Raw genomic sequence first — 14,983 nt, 5'->3', positions numbered from 1 at the left:
GTGCCACTCAACATGCCTGGATGAAGTTTAACTACACTCACATATTTGGCTTAATTGTTCTACACCTACTGTAAATCAGCTGATGAAGCTTGAGGATGTTTTTTCTTAAAGGGTGTCCATCCTCCACAGAACCAACTAGCAGTGGTATAGAAACCCAAACATTCACTTGCCATCACTGGGTAAAGTATTCATTAGCAACACGAAGTGAGGCAAATGACTGAAGCAGCTATCGGTAGGAAAACCACTGATTTACATGTGACTGAGAAATAAATCCATTAGAGAGTTATCTACCTAAATGATTGTGCGCTAGTTACCAACTGTCAGCTACAAAGCAACCCCCACTGAGTGAATCACTTTCTATCTTAATAGGGCTTTGTGTTGGAAAATTAAGATTTTCTGTGGTTGTTTGCAAAGCTAACAATGTGCAGCCCAAGACTGATGATGCCTGAACTAAACTTGAGTTTAGCTTGAACGGAAAGAAGTTAGAAAAAAACAATCAAACACTGGTCAAACATAGCTGGTGAATATAACTGAGACTACCAAAAATCAGTTATTTAAAATTTTCCCTGTCCTAGAGTTTCCATATTTTTATATTTTTTTAGGTTTTTGCAATGCAAACATCTTGGTATTTAACAAATAGTTACCAAGATTTTGAGTTTGAAGAGAATCACGGCTTTACTATTATTCTCAAAGACACCAAAGTGGTTTTTTTTTCATCCACCCAGTATTTACTCAGAAAATACATTCAGAACAGATAATATATTAGATAGACTTACTGGAACACACTTCTACATACAGGGGTGGATGCAGCTACCAGCATCGCCATCACTGGCTGATAAATCATGCAATAAATGACTCTACAATAAATAAATTGTTGTTGCTAAAGTGTTTAGAAAATGTTCAGGACAAACTGTATAAAGTTTGCAGTTGTTGATTCTCCATTCATTCTCTGACTTTAAGCATTACAAACTGCTGCACTGCAGTGCTGATGTACCAACTTCGGACAAATGCTAGTGCCTTAGCCAAGGGCAATGACAAAATAATAATAGAAAGGTAAACCAGATTAAGCATGGTGACAGCATGCAAACTGCACAGAAGAGATGTTATGCAGCATTTTTGTCAAATTAAATGGTTACCTAGCACCGTATAGCAAAATTTGACAAGGACTGGTTCTTGCCCCAAAGCCACTATCAATAAACAGATAAAACTACATTTGGCACAGAGGAAAAATATTACTTTAACAAGATTTTATGTTTTTTAATTACTGTGCTGCATATGTATTAAAACAAAGCAATAGTTGTAAAGTATTTGGTCATTTGTGTTTTCCACCTTGGAAACTCAAAAGTACATATTTAAAGGTTCTTAAATATATTTTCAAACCTACCACTCCACCTTTTATGGTTCGTGCATTCAGAAACTTTCAAACCAGCAGAATGATGTGCAGCCACTGAGCAGTTTGACAACAAAGTTCACAAATTACGTGCTCAGTGATTCTGTGAATCACCCACCCCTGAATGACTGTCCAAACAATGGAAACATGTTATGTGTTGTTAGAACATGGGCGCTCTGACACCTACTCAGACCAATGTACATTTCAGGAAAGGAAGGCTTTGCTGCAGTTTTCTTCATTCTTTGATTTTTTTCAGAAATTCTCTTATGTCTCCTGTTAATCGAACAAGCACATCACGGTTACCTGTAAATGACTCCGTGTCGGTGCAGGAACATCAGGGCAGATGTGACCTCGGCGGCGTAAAAACGAGATCGTGCCTCATCGAACTTCCTCGATCGCTGGATCTGAAACATCAGGTCTCCTCCATTAACATATTCCATCACAAAGAACAAGCGGTCCTGCGGGAAGACGGTGAAAAAGAACTTTATTCAGTAACTGTGTAAATATTTCAATTCGAAAATGTCAAAAATATCAACATAACTCACTGACGTTGGTAATTTTGTGAATGAAACATGGCAATAACAGAGCAGCACTTCCTCTTTTAAGATCCTTGATTTTAAGCTAGTGCTTTTACATTTATCCATTAACAATAAATAATTTAAACTCATAAATCATATACAGTCATTAAAACAAAAGACATTGTATACACTTGCTTTTGAATATTTTCAAAACTTTAGATTAATTGAGTTTTGGAAACTACGCAGAAATCGTTTACAGTTAACTGTTAAATCTTCTGTTACATATTTTTTGGAAACTTAAAAGGAACCTATTATTCTTTTCTTTATATTCTGTCTAATGAAAACCATTACACTGGCGGATGTTCATTTTAAATATGTTTCAAACGTTTCAAATAATGAGGTCGCTGTATGTACGAAGAACCGCTGTAAGCCAAAAGTTCCATTTTCAAACCGTTTTTCTGCTCTTGATTCTATATGATATCCTGGAGTCTCTCATATGATCATCACAGGTACACAGCTCTGGCTGAGCACAGCAGCCCCGCCCACCAGCTGTTCAAACATTCTGTTTTTCACAATTTTTTCATATCACATCTGCCTAAATCAAGACATTAGAAGAAAACAATAAATGGAACACGAACTGTTTATTAATCAGAGAGAAAATCTTAGTTGTAAATTTAACCCATTTTTAAAAACACAAGACACTTTGGATTTTGTCTCAAATTTCCCTGAGTAGAGAAAGAAAAACAATACAGATTGCTATGTGACAACCACTAATTGTCCCTACTTCCATAGAACCCCTTCCTGCGATACACACACATACAGAGGCGAAAAACAACACACACACTGCTGTAGACCACGCCCTCTGAGCCCTATTCTCTTGGTAATGAAAATGGGCTCCGTGGGGAAACAAACGGCCTCCTTCCTGAATTCCAGCTCGCTTTCTTCATATAGGAAATAAGAGAGAGAGAGAGAGAGAGTATGTGCAGTGAGGGTGCTGTGATATAAACAGCTGGGTATATAAGAAACAAGGAGGAGCCCGTCAGAGCCATTGTGTGAGGCCTCAGGGTTCACATCGTTAGCTGTTAAGGTGACACGGAGCTACAGATCTGAAGCTTCTGTGTTTCCACCACATTAAAGGAGACCCCCGGCTGTGAGGCGTATATAGGATTTGTAAAGAGCGACAAAGACTGAATCTGAGACACAGGAAGTATGTAAACAGAATATGTGCATGTGGAAAGGTAAAAAAAACCCAAAACCAATTTATCCTGTAAACTCTGTAGAACAAAGACAAAAGCATTTCTATATGTGTGTGTTTCATTACATTGAGAGCAAACAAAGTTCTGTTTCTTGCATGTACCTAAAACTGTGGAGCTAGCTGCACAAACAACCGCAGTTTCCTCTCCAATGCAATTAGCTGTGAATGGGTTTAGGCATGACCTTTATTTTTAATTTGCATGACAATGATTGTGCATGTTCTACCCTTTGTTATTTAAAAAAGACAACAGCAAAGAAGAAGTAGAAATTTTATGATTGTCTCACACCCACTGAGTTCTCCTTATTAGCATTGGAACAGTGATTAAGCACGAACATTGAACATCTTTGGCTTTATACAGCACCTGCTCCATTAACTCATCAGATGCACGTCAAACCTGTCGCCATCTGGATATTTGGGGCATGTTTACCTAAACAACTGTCTGTATGTTTGGCCATAATGAGTGTTCATAACTGGCCACAGGATACATTAATTCTCAGTCATTGTCTATGTTGCCTGCCTTGCAACACATCTTGAGAGCTTTGGACTGCACTTTAAGAGACAGAGTGTTGAGTTGCTGATCCTGAACTAGTGAAAAATTTTGAAGGTAGTCGTCACTCTAAAAGAAAGACACATCTTGATTTGTTGTTTCGAACATTTCAAAAAGCTGGAACATTTTTCTAATACCTTAAAAAAGCAGTTGGTCTTGGTTTATAGTCTCGGAATAGACAGCGAATGTGACACAATCGACCTGTCAGGTGCAACTCAGTCTTTGCAGGTTTGTAAGCGACTGTAAATGTCTAATGGGCTAAAGTAAACAAATACATAAGGACAACAGACATTTATGAGAGCATCATTAAGCCAGAGAATTGAAAAAGTTTATGGCATAAAAAAGCCTCTTGTTTCTTAAATCTAAAATTAGAGACTAAACAAGTTTTCAGTTTTTTTGACCACTTTGCCCCAGTTTTCCCAACCCACTTTACAGATGAGGACATAATTATTAGCCTCCAAATATGATTTTTTTTAAAGTATTTCCCAAGTGATGTTAAATAGAGCACAGCTTTTCCAAACATCCTGGTTTTATTTTGGATGCTTACATTTGCACAGAAGCAAAATGAATCTGAGAAAAATCGAAAACTACCAGCGTCAAAATGATTAGGCCCTGTGATACTAATAGACAGTTATGTTGTAGTGCAATCATTTGTTGAAGTCTCACATCCTTCTCTCCCGAGTACTCCCAGACTATTTTGCTCTGGCGAATCTTTCAAACTTCTCTAGATTTGCTGGTCTTCCTGCATAGATCTTGATCTTCAGTTCACCTCAAAAATTTCACTGGGATTCAAGTCGGGGCGTCATGCAGGCCAGTCAGTAACCTTCCTATTGGTCTTTTGGAGGCAGATCTTCACCATAATCTTTCTCCAGGTTGTGCTTCACCTTCAGCCTGGTTTGAGGGTGTTTCTTCTGCAGAAGTGACATTTCTTAGTAAGTGAAAAATTTTGAAGGTAGGCTGTTCTGGGGTCTTTAGATACTTTCTCACTTTGACTTCTTACCTCTGCCAGGCTTGTTCTGTACTGTGTGGCTCTCTTTGAATTTCTCAATGATTCTTCCCACTTGAGTTTTAGACACTTGGAAACACTGTGGTAACTTCAATTCAATTCAAAATGTTGGAAATTTATAAAACAGTGCACAGATTTATTTCTCTTCTGATAGCAATATTAACCAGATATGGCAATTCCATTTTAACCATTGCAGCTCTAACAAAACAACAGTCACCAACTGTATGCTTCCTTTCTACCGATATACATTAACCTTCCTCTGGTTCCCCTTTTTTAAAATAAAAAATACAAATAATTTATATTTCAAGTGCTAAGCTTCCCAAGGGTGAGGGTTGTTGCTAGATGGAGAAACTACCTGTTTCTCAAATTTTTATCTTGATCACAACTTTTGACTTTCCACAGATAAATGGGGAAAAATGGGGAACAAAAAAATCAGTACCCATTGATGAACCTGCTTGTGCCAATCCCAGTGCCATACACCACCATTTCTTCCTGTTAAAAGGGAGTTTTCCTTCCCATTGTGGCCCATTGCTTGCTCATTAGGGAATCATACAATTATTAGGTGTTCTTTCTAATCTTGTAGCGTCTTATGATGTAAAGTGCCTTGCGCTGACATATACTGTAAATTTGTGCTATATTTTATTAAAAGCTGAACTGAATTAAATTTAACTGAATGCAGTTACAGAGCTTCAAAGACTTGATTGTTCTTTCATGAGAGTCGCTGAATCTAGACGACGAGGAAGTCCAATTTTGTTCGGATGCAAAAATTGTACATTAGCAGGTATTTTGCAGATGACTGCGAACTTTTCTTCTTCTCATATACAGATACTTCATAAGACCATTTTAACCCTTTCATGCATGAATTATGACAACCTCAATCAGGATTTTTTTTCTTAAGTATTTTTATTCATCTTCAGGCATGAAAAAAAGATTTTTGAACTTCATTTTTTTAAACGTGAGTTTTTTTACATATCTGAATTATGAATTTGGTATGGAGGGACACATCACTGTCCAATGTACTGGTTGATGTGCAAGTATACCATCAACACTGGCACAAATACAAGAAAACAGCCTTTGAATAGCCACTGTAGTGACCACTATGCGTGAAAGAGTTAATGTGCTATCATTATTTCCAGTAGGCAGGTTAGTATAACAGATACGATGGAACTCCTTCGACTTCAAAACAGTTTGCAGTTGTGTAGCAACTATATGAAGGCTACAAGAGCTAAAATATTACGCTCTATATGAAATATGTCAACGCTGACCATATCTAAGGGTATGATAAGGGTACCAGGTGTTGGTAAATATTATGGTCTGCTGACCTGCTGAGATTGCGGTTTAAATGATTAAATTGGATATAGACTTAATTAAACAGCATTTGAAAATCATGTCTTCTTAGCTTACCAACCTCTGTCCCTATGTAGATGTTATACCTTATTTTGTGTTGTGTTGTGTAGCACTGCCTAACAAGTCTGAAACTGATTGTAAGCAGGTACAAAGTCCATTAAAATGTGATGCAAAAGGGTCCTGACTAGCAGTGGGTATATGTTACTATACTAATACACTTTTAAATCCTTTTTAACTGCCATGAAATCAGGATTGCTACTGAGTTTTAGGGACCTTCCATAATGAAGCGTTATACTGTCTGCAGAGTATTGTTGCTTTTCTTTAGTTGGATCGGAACTGATTAAAAAAATTAATTTGGCCATTCACCAAAACATGTCACATTCATGCCATGTATATTTAAAGCCAACCTTGGGCTCTTTTCTCCCCTCTGTTATCAGTTTAAAGAGGCCTCAAAATTTCGTGTTACATAAGTGGCCGATAGTCCACCTCAGAGAGAATTTCTTCCCTCCCTCCACTCCTCCTGAAAGCGACTTTAAACAGGATGTTGAAATAGTTTGTTTAAATGTACCCAAAGTCCCAGCTGGTCCCACCCAATCAAACATGAATAAACATTTCCTGACTGTAATTACAAATGTACAGATACTGGCTTCCCATTTCTGACACACGGGGCGCACACATAGACACACACACACACACACACACACACACACACACACAGACACACACACAGAGACAAAGTCAGGGCATATTTTAGAGGCACACGGCCAGACGATTCACTACATTCTACATAATGCTGACAATAAGGTCTTGATGGTTATCCGACTATTTTGTGTGTGTGTTTCTAAAGTTTGTGTGTATGAGCCCTCTTGGTGCCAGCCTGCTGTTAAACAAGTCTTAACTTGAATCTCATTGCATCTTATATACGCCCAAACCATTACCTCATACTGTCTGTACTGTGACCACACAGTCAATCACACACACACACACACACACACACACACACTTATATATATTAGTGCTGTCAGCGTTAATCTCGTTAAAACGACGTTACGCCATAACCGCATTAACGCAGCAAATCTCTGATAACGAGTTACCGCGGATCGCCCCGTGCGTGGGGCTGCATGGCGTCAACGCGTTAATGAGCTAACCGCGCTTATACGGCTTTAAAAAGGATAATGAACACCACTGAGATTTATTTGATCAACTTTTCTTCTGACGATGCTGTCTGTGTTGAGCGCTCAGTGGATATGCGTTCGACTACTCCGCCTAGGCTGCACTGTCGAGCGCAGATCCACTGAGCGCAGCGCAAGCTAGTGAGAAAGAAGCTAAGCTCGTTGCAATATGGCAGCTGCCTCAACGCTACCCGAAATTGAACCTCCCCCACCCTCATTCAGATCTGGCCTTTGGAACTATTTTGGTTTTCATGTGAAGCATGACCCTGATGGACAAAAGTAAAACAGTATGTCAGCTGTGCCACGCAATGCTCAATTACATTGGTGGGAACTAGTGCGTTAGCGCAGTTTGCTCGTTAACGTGTTGACGCCGTCCAGCCCCATGCACGGGGCGATCCGCGGTAACTTGTTAACAGAGATTTGCCGCGTTATAGCGTTAATGTAATTTTAACGAGATTAACGCTGACAGCACTAATGGGAACACAACGAATATGACTGCACATTTACGCCGACATCATCCTAGTGCAAAGACAAGTGGAAGCAGACAAAAACAACAAGCACGGATGCTACAAACTTTACCCGAGTCATTTAGACAGCCGTTAGCACATGATTCTCCTTATGGGGACCTGATATGTTTAATATGCTGCTGAGAATATAGACCAGAAGAAGCGTATAGTATAGCTTTTATTTTGGAAAGAGACATTTCTCTGTAATAAACTCTCTTTTCCAAAGATGAGTGATTCCTCAATCAGATACAGGGCTCGCAAAATCGCTAGCCCGACGTCCTGGGGCTAGCGATTTTTCCAGTCGGGCTACCAAAATCTATCTCTGCCCTGCCCGTCGGGCTATTTTAGGAAGGAAAAATATATGTCAATGCTTTTGCATTCTTTCGGAAATGTAGCTGGGTAATTATGTCATTAGCATCGGTGAGCCACTGTCAATATGTGACATATTGAAATCGCGTTTGAAATTGCGCTTGTTTTTTGCTTTCACTTTGCAATCGCGCGAACTGTGTATAGAGAGCGACAGTACTGATTGGTGAGTGATGATAATTTGCGCACCAATTCCTCTGACATCGTCTTATCAATCGTTAGCTTACTATGCAAACATGACAAGTGAAATCTATGTGAGAGGTTGATCGCGCAGAGAATCGCTGAGCGTTATGTGAGTGCGTGTGTAAAACCAGCAGCATATATATTTTAGTTCTGCTGAGCCAAATAAGACAGGTCAGGGTGAAGAAGTGACAGCCAAAGAAAAGCTTACCACAAAACGGAAAAGTTATGACAAATCAGACTATAAGGCAAAAAGAAAGTGCAGCTTTATGGTTTCATGGACAAAAGAATTTCTGTGGCTGCGATATGACGAGCTAAATAACCAGGGCTGCACATAAGTGGTCCGCAGGTGCGCATTGCTGTCAAAATAAAAAACGCACACAAGATAAGAAGTTGCAACGCGTGTTTGCGTACATAAGATTTTCAGGAGGAGGACAGACATTTGTTTAGAACTCTTAAAGATGTCGAAGAAGCTCCTTTAAGCAATTACTGTGATGTTCCTCCACCTCCAAAGAAATGTCAGAAGGAGTCCGAACCACAAAAGAAGCACGTATTCTCGGAAAAGTAGTTGCAGGAGGTGAGCTGGCTTCAAACAAATGATGAACGCACAGAGATGTGGTGCGGAATGTGCCGTGAAAATTTAATAAATGACAAATTAAAAAGGCATGAACATTATTTTTTGTATCGAAAAAATATCGAACCGTGACACCAAAGTATCGAACCGAACCGAACCGTGAATTTTGTGTATCGTTGCACCCCTAATATATACATATATATACATATACATACATTATATATATATATATATATATATATATATATATATATACACACATATATTTGTTTATTAAATTGCAATAATTTTGATGTGCTCACATTGCCCTTAAAACTGAGATCTAATTATAGAAATGTTAGATAAGATGAGTTCATCTGCTGAATTACTTTCCACCACTCCAGTTGTTGAAATGTTAGCTGTAACGCACTGCTTCTCCTCTCCTGAAAATATGAACGGCTGACATGAAGCTAAAATAAACACTTTCATCAAAGTCAGTCAAAAACGGGGAACAAAAAAACAACAAGTGAGGTTTGAACTTTTGTCCGTGCACGAACAAAAAAACTCAATTGCTGCCCCATTTTCCTCGGAACATTATGAGCCATTACCGTTTGGCTGCTGGTCATTACCACACAGAGGCAACCAGTAAAGATTCACTTGGTGATTTCATTCAACAGAATCTGGGTCCTGAGTTTGTTTTGTGGTAATCAGAGTTTTCGTAATGCTATATGGTAACTTTGAGAAGTGACTTTCACTCCAGATGTGACAATTACTCTTCAGAAAAAACTTTGATTCATCCTTTTATTTCCCTTTTTATTTTATTTATGTGTTTTTCGCAGATGTTGACTTGAAGAGAAGAGCTGGACTTTTCTTTTTTTTTTCTCCTTGCAAAAGGAAATAATTGTAATTGGAGGACAGAGTGTACTCTGTGTGTGTGGCCACTGAACCTGTTTTTGCTTTCAAAAATTCTGCATTCTAATCAGTTAAACATATTAAACCCTAATGTGTTTAGTAGAAAAATCATTCCTGCATTCTTGGCTTTGCCTTGAGTCTGTATAATCTTCAATTTAATTTGTTCCTCATATTTATCAATCACTGCATGTATAAACACACAACAGCAGTAATACAGGGCAATGCAAAATGCAGTAAGGGTTTCATACATATTTTTTTTTACGCAAATGGAAGTTAAAGTTGAGAAATGTTGATCATTTTAGATGTCTGTTGTATTCCAAATGTCCTTCTACTATCCAATGTTATTAAAAGCTACCAATAGCAGAAATTAAATATAGTGAGATGTACATTTAATAAGCTGTGGCTTAAGGTGGATATATTAATACAAAAATACAACATCCAGAAATCAGTAATTGACTCAATCATACGAACAAATGTTGGCAGCAATTTAGAGTTTTGGAAGCAGCCTATAGATGATGTGACTCTATGGACAGACTGTAGACTGTATATAAAAGACGGTCATAGTCATCCACTAGTTTGGCATTTCAGCCACAACTATGTCAGTGTTTCCAACACATGCTAAATATATATAATGGCAGATAAAAAGATAAACAAAATAAAACAGAGCCATAAAATACATACTTTGCTCATTTTAAAAGTGTGGACATTGCATAGTTTGTATGGTACTGTGTGATGTATGGTATTGCTCTTAAAAAAAGCTTATATATTCCAGGCTCAAACTGAGAAACAGAGAGACATGCACTAAAGCATAGCTCGATTTATTTTCTATTTTTCACTAATTGGACCATAATTTTTTAATTTTTTTTTTTTTTTTTTTTAGAAAAACCTGAGATACTATATCAAAAAAGTAATTTTCTTACAGAATTTCTTAGAATCTGACTTTTTCTCCACCTGCTGGCTATTAGAAAGAATGCAAGTTTAAGCCACTTTAGTTTTTGGCACAGATATATAAAAAATTATGTCAATAACTATATTAAAAAAAACATGTCATCATAAACTAAAGACAAACTTTATAACAAAAAAAAATCTTTTATAAGATTTAACATCAAAATTGATTTATATTAATCCTTTCTGACCTGCCACCTCTACCACTGTTGGGTTTAGGTAAGTAAACATCAAGTCTGAGGTCTAAGGAATGCATTATGTAAGGGTTTCAAGTATAAAATTACATGTTTGTCTATGCCTGAACTGCAACCCAAGAACAGCAAACATACCTCTACTAATGACTGTAGTTTTGTAAAGAACAACTCTGCACTGCTCAAGGCTGACACATATTTGGCCGGGCAACCTGAATGTTGTGCCTGTGTGTGTTTATTGTTCTCACACACTAAATTCACCCTCACTGTAGTTCTCTGACAGAAGTTAAATCCTTGGTGTGGGCTGCTGGTTCTCCCACAGAATATCGTCTTACTCCTTGTTCCCATAATAAATAAATAAATGAATGAATGACAAGTGTAGAAATGTTTAGCTTATTTTAGAGTTTAGAAATGTGTTAACATAGAATGTAGAATTATTGTAGAGACACTGACACTGCCCTCAATGTAATAAAGGCCTGACTGTGTCATGAAGTTAGGAGTAGATTGTAGAAGACCCCTCCCCCAGTTGAACTGTGAAAGGTCTCAACATTTGTAACTGGATAACTGTGGTCTGGAAGGGAGATGGGTTTTTATGACCTCTAGGGAGTCACCTACACCCACAGTGTTTTAACTGTCACGCACACTCACTCACGTGCACACACATACACAAAGGTATGCTTACACAGTCACTCACGAGCACTCACATAGACACAGACACAGAGTTTGCAGCACACCGTGGGGGGGTTTTATGATGGGGACGCCTCTATAAAGCTGGCTGTAACTAACAAAGGGGTGAAGATTTTGCAGAGGGGCACCAGCCTGGCAAGTCTTCCCTTCTAGAAGATGCATGCTTAAATGAGGATAAATGAAGATGAGTAAAGATGAGTAAAGATGAATAAAGTTTTGTGAAAATGACTACTGAGTCCGGTGCCGTCTCTGGATGCTCGAGGAATAAAAAGAACCGGGGTAAAACTGATTTGTTTTTCATTGGTCAAAAGAAAAAAAAAAGGAGGTAAGTAGTTGACTGTGATTCATTTAATGAGAAACAGACTTCCAGGAATGTCAGGTGACTATAAAAGGTCGATCAGGTGAACTGTATACCGTGTGTGTTTTGTGTGATTTTGAACTGGACAAAGAGGCAGATGATTCTGTGAGTGAAGGTTTTTTCTGTCTCTAAGCAACAAAAAAGTGCTGTGAGGACAATGTTCATCCATACATGTGTGAGCACTCCCTGCACATCTTCAATGTGTGGACAGAGTGAGAACGTGTCAGCAGCACATCAAGAGGAAGAGAGGAGGATGGAGGGAACAAGTGGCATAATAAGGATGTTAGGATAACTGGAAAACAGAAGAGAGTGGGACAGATGAAGCCAAATATGTACTTTGATGGGTTGGCACAATAGTGCAAAAGTTCGCCTCACGGCGAGAAGGTTCACCTGTTGGTTCTCCTGTTTCCTCATGTTTTTTCTTGGTTTTCTTGAACGCTCAAAGATATTAAACTGTATTTATGGCTCCCTCTGCCTTCTCTAGGAGTAGGATTATGGGAATTTAACCAACGCAAAAGCTGAGGACACAAACCTGTGCGCAGGCCTGTACAAGCAAAAAGTGTGTTGCCCAACAACCACGGGGATGGATGCTACATTAAGGCCAAATTCTGACTGGCTGCAAAGTGAAATTAACCCAAGTACACATCAAAAATCATCTCAAGTTACTTTATGTACTAAAGTAATCATCGTACAACATCAGAGCGTCCCAGTGACGCGAAGATTCCCAATCAGGAAGAACAGCTACAACAGAGGAAGGGATTACCAGCAACATGACGAGAAGAAAACACAAAAAGTCAATCACATTAGGTGACGGTCTGGTGCAGAGGTCCTGAGATAAGGTTTTCTCAACTTCAAAGCGAGCAACTAAAGCAACTACCAATGAGAGTTAAGGACACTGTTGACAGACATATGGCAGGGTAGTATATACATTGGAGGGTTACCTAGGAAACCGGAGCCTGGACTGTGCTTTAGTGACCAACCAACAACTACATCTCTGTGTGAACGGCCCTTTAGGAGAGGCAGCCATCTGTTGCAACCAGTCAGAGAGTGAGGGGCAAAAGAATACAGAAAACAGGAGTACCAAGAAACCAAAAAGGGCAAAAAGTATGAAACATAAACTGAGGAAGAGACAGAACATGATATTTAATGAAAAAAAATCTACTTTAACTACATTAGTCCACTACGACAAAAAACCCTATGATGGGCTGGTGAGGCTGAACCCTTCTGCCCAGCTAGGCTTGGCCGCAGCTGCCTTCCACCCTAGTCAGATAAGTGGTTAAAAAATGGATGGGTGAAGATGCGATTGTAATAACAGCACTGTCAATGTTACCAGTGCTTTCCTCTTTTCATTTGAAAATGTGCAAAAATGGTGCCAGTAAAATCTGTTGTGCAAAGAAAGGAGCAGCATGACACTGCTGACATCGGGTTAATGGTTGTGTCAGAGATGCTTTTTTAACCCCACTGCAGTCTTCAAAAAGCTCTTTGGGGAAAAGAGGACAGGAAAAAATGCTCTCATTTTAAAGGTTGCACAAGAAGTGCAAGAACACACACACGCACGCACGCACACACACATCCAAATAATTTGTACTGATGAGGTGATAAACACAGAGCTGGCATCAGGTTGCTGGTTGTTACTACTGATCCGTCTATTGAAAAGTTAATTTGCCCAGAAGAAACGCTCAGAAGACATCTTCTATTCACATAATAGTGTCACAGTGACTTGTAAAGGGTCTAACTATCACCCAGCTCTCTTGAACACCACTGAAGATTTGTCATAATGATAAGAAGTAGACTATTCCTGGAAGGGAAGGCAGTCTGGGTGGATATGTTTGAAGTTTTTTTTGTGAGTGTGTGAGCGTTTACAGTCAGTCTAAGGTGAAGAGATGGGGTCAGTTCAAGGGTGTCAAAACAGGCCTTGCAACTTACATTTGTATTGTGTAACATCAGGTGCTGGTCTTAGTTTATATTTAATATATAAATCTAAATGCAAATGATGGTCTAGTTCACCATCTACATCTCACATGACATTAAAGACTGCAAACACATCTTTAGCTTTAACTTAGCTTAGTTGCAAGAAAGGTTCAAATTTCACAATAAAATAAGTTTGCTATTACCACAAATAGCTACTAGGTTGTCTGTATTTAGATATTATGACTGTTTACTGTCCACATAAAAGCACATGTAGATGTAGATATTGCACCCCCAACCTCATGCACACAAAGTTATTTGCAGGTCAGGTCACTGCTAAACCACAGGTAGGTTTAGGTTTAGGCTGCATTTTAGCAAAACAAGCATAACTTTCAAAAGCAAAAAGATCTTATCTTTCAATCAAAGTCTCTGAGGTACAGTTTGGCCTTGCAATTCTTCAATTACTAAATTATGTATAAATTCCATATAAAGGGGAAGATATGACCCCAGCCATAACCCTGTCACAAAGCCTGTGATGAAGTTAATGTGAATAATGTCCTGTGTTATCTGAGCCACGGGGGGCAGTGTTCAGCTGAACTGTGCACAACACTGCTGCTGAAGAGTTTGAGAAAAGTGTCGGCAGTGACAAAAAGGGCATCCGCTGTGTCGTGACAGGTTAAAGTCCTCAAAAGCAGAGCTTATAAGCATGAATTAGTAAGTCTAGTACATCCTAAGGAGTGGTAGTAGGAGTGCTAATGAGCTCGATGCTCAGCTGAGACATAGTGTCACACATAAATGACCAAAACAAGGTTGCAAGATTGATATCTATCAAACTGCTTTATCCATTATTACTGCAAAAGCAAAGGTGGTCACTTTACATACAATAGGACAAAAAATTGATAAATACAAATAATTTTTATGTCGCCACATGTGAATGTCAATAGTTGCAGATATAACAGATGTTAAAAAGTAAGACACATGGGTTGAGTTTGACTGATTTTCATCTCTGCTCTCAGTCTTCTAAACCTCAGTCTGTGTCTGCTATTCTTTGGTTGTCTACATCTCTATCCGTCCTTCCATCGCTCTGTGTCAGTCCATCTGTCGCTCTCTGTCCAAGCACCGAACAACAAAGGTTCATTAAT

At 38.7% G+C, this 14,983-nt stretch overlaps 1 protein-coding gene across 1 annotated transcript in view; it reads right to left on the bottom strand.

Moving 5' to 3' along the window:
- The window catches only part of LOC120734953 (protein kinase C epsilon type-like), an 89,535-nt gene that overhangs the window by 20,429 nt on the left and 54,123 nt on the right, over positions 1–14,983 (bottom strand). The window contains exon 11 of the mRNA XM_040034082.1: positions 1,694–1,848. Within this exon, the coding sequence (XP_039890016.1) occupies positions 1,694–1,848 (155 nt within the window). The remainder of the gene's footprint in view (positions 1–1,693; positions 1,849–14,983) is intronic.

The sequence above is a fragment of the Simochromis diagramma genome, unplaced genomic scaffold, assembly GCF_900408965.1.
Source record: "Simochromis diagramma unplaced genomic scaffold, fSimDia1.1 OVJJ01000176.1, whole genome shotgun sequence".
In the NCBI taxonomy this organism is placed as follows: Eukaryota; Metazoa; Chordata; class Actinopteri; order Cichliformes; family Cichlidae; genus Simochromis; species Simochromis diagramma.
Note: the sequence above shows the minus strand (reverse complement) of the source record. Positions and strands in the feature narration are given on the sequence as shown.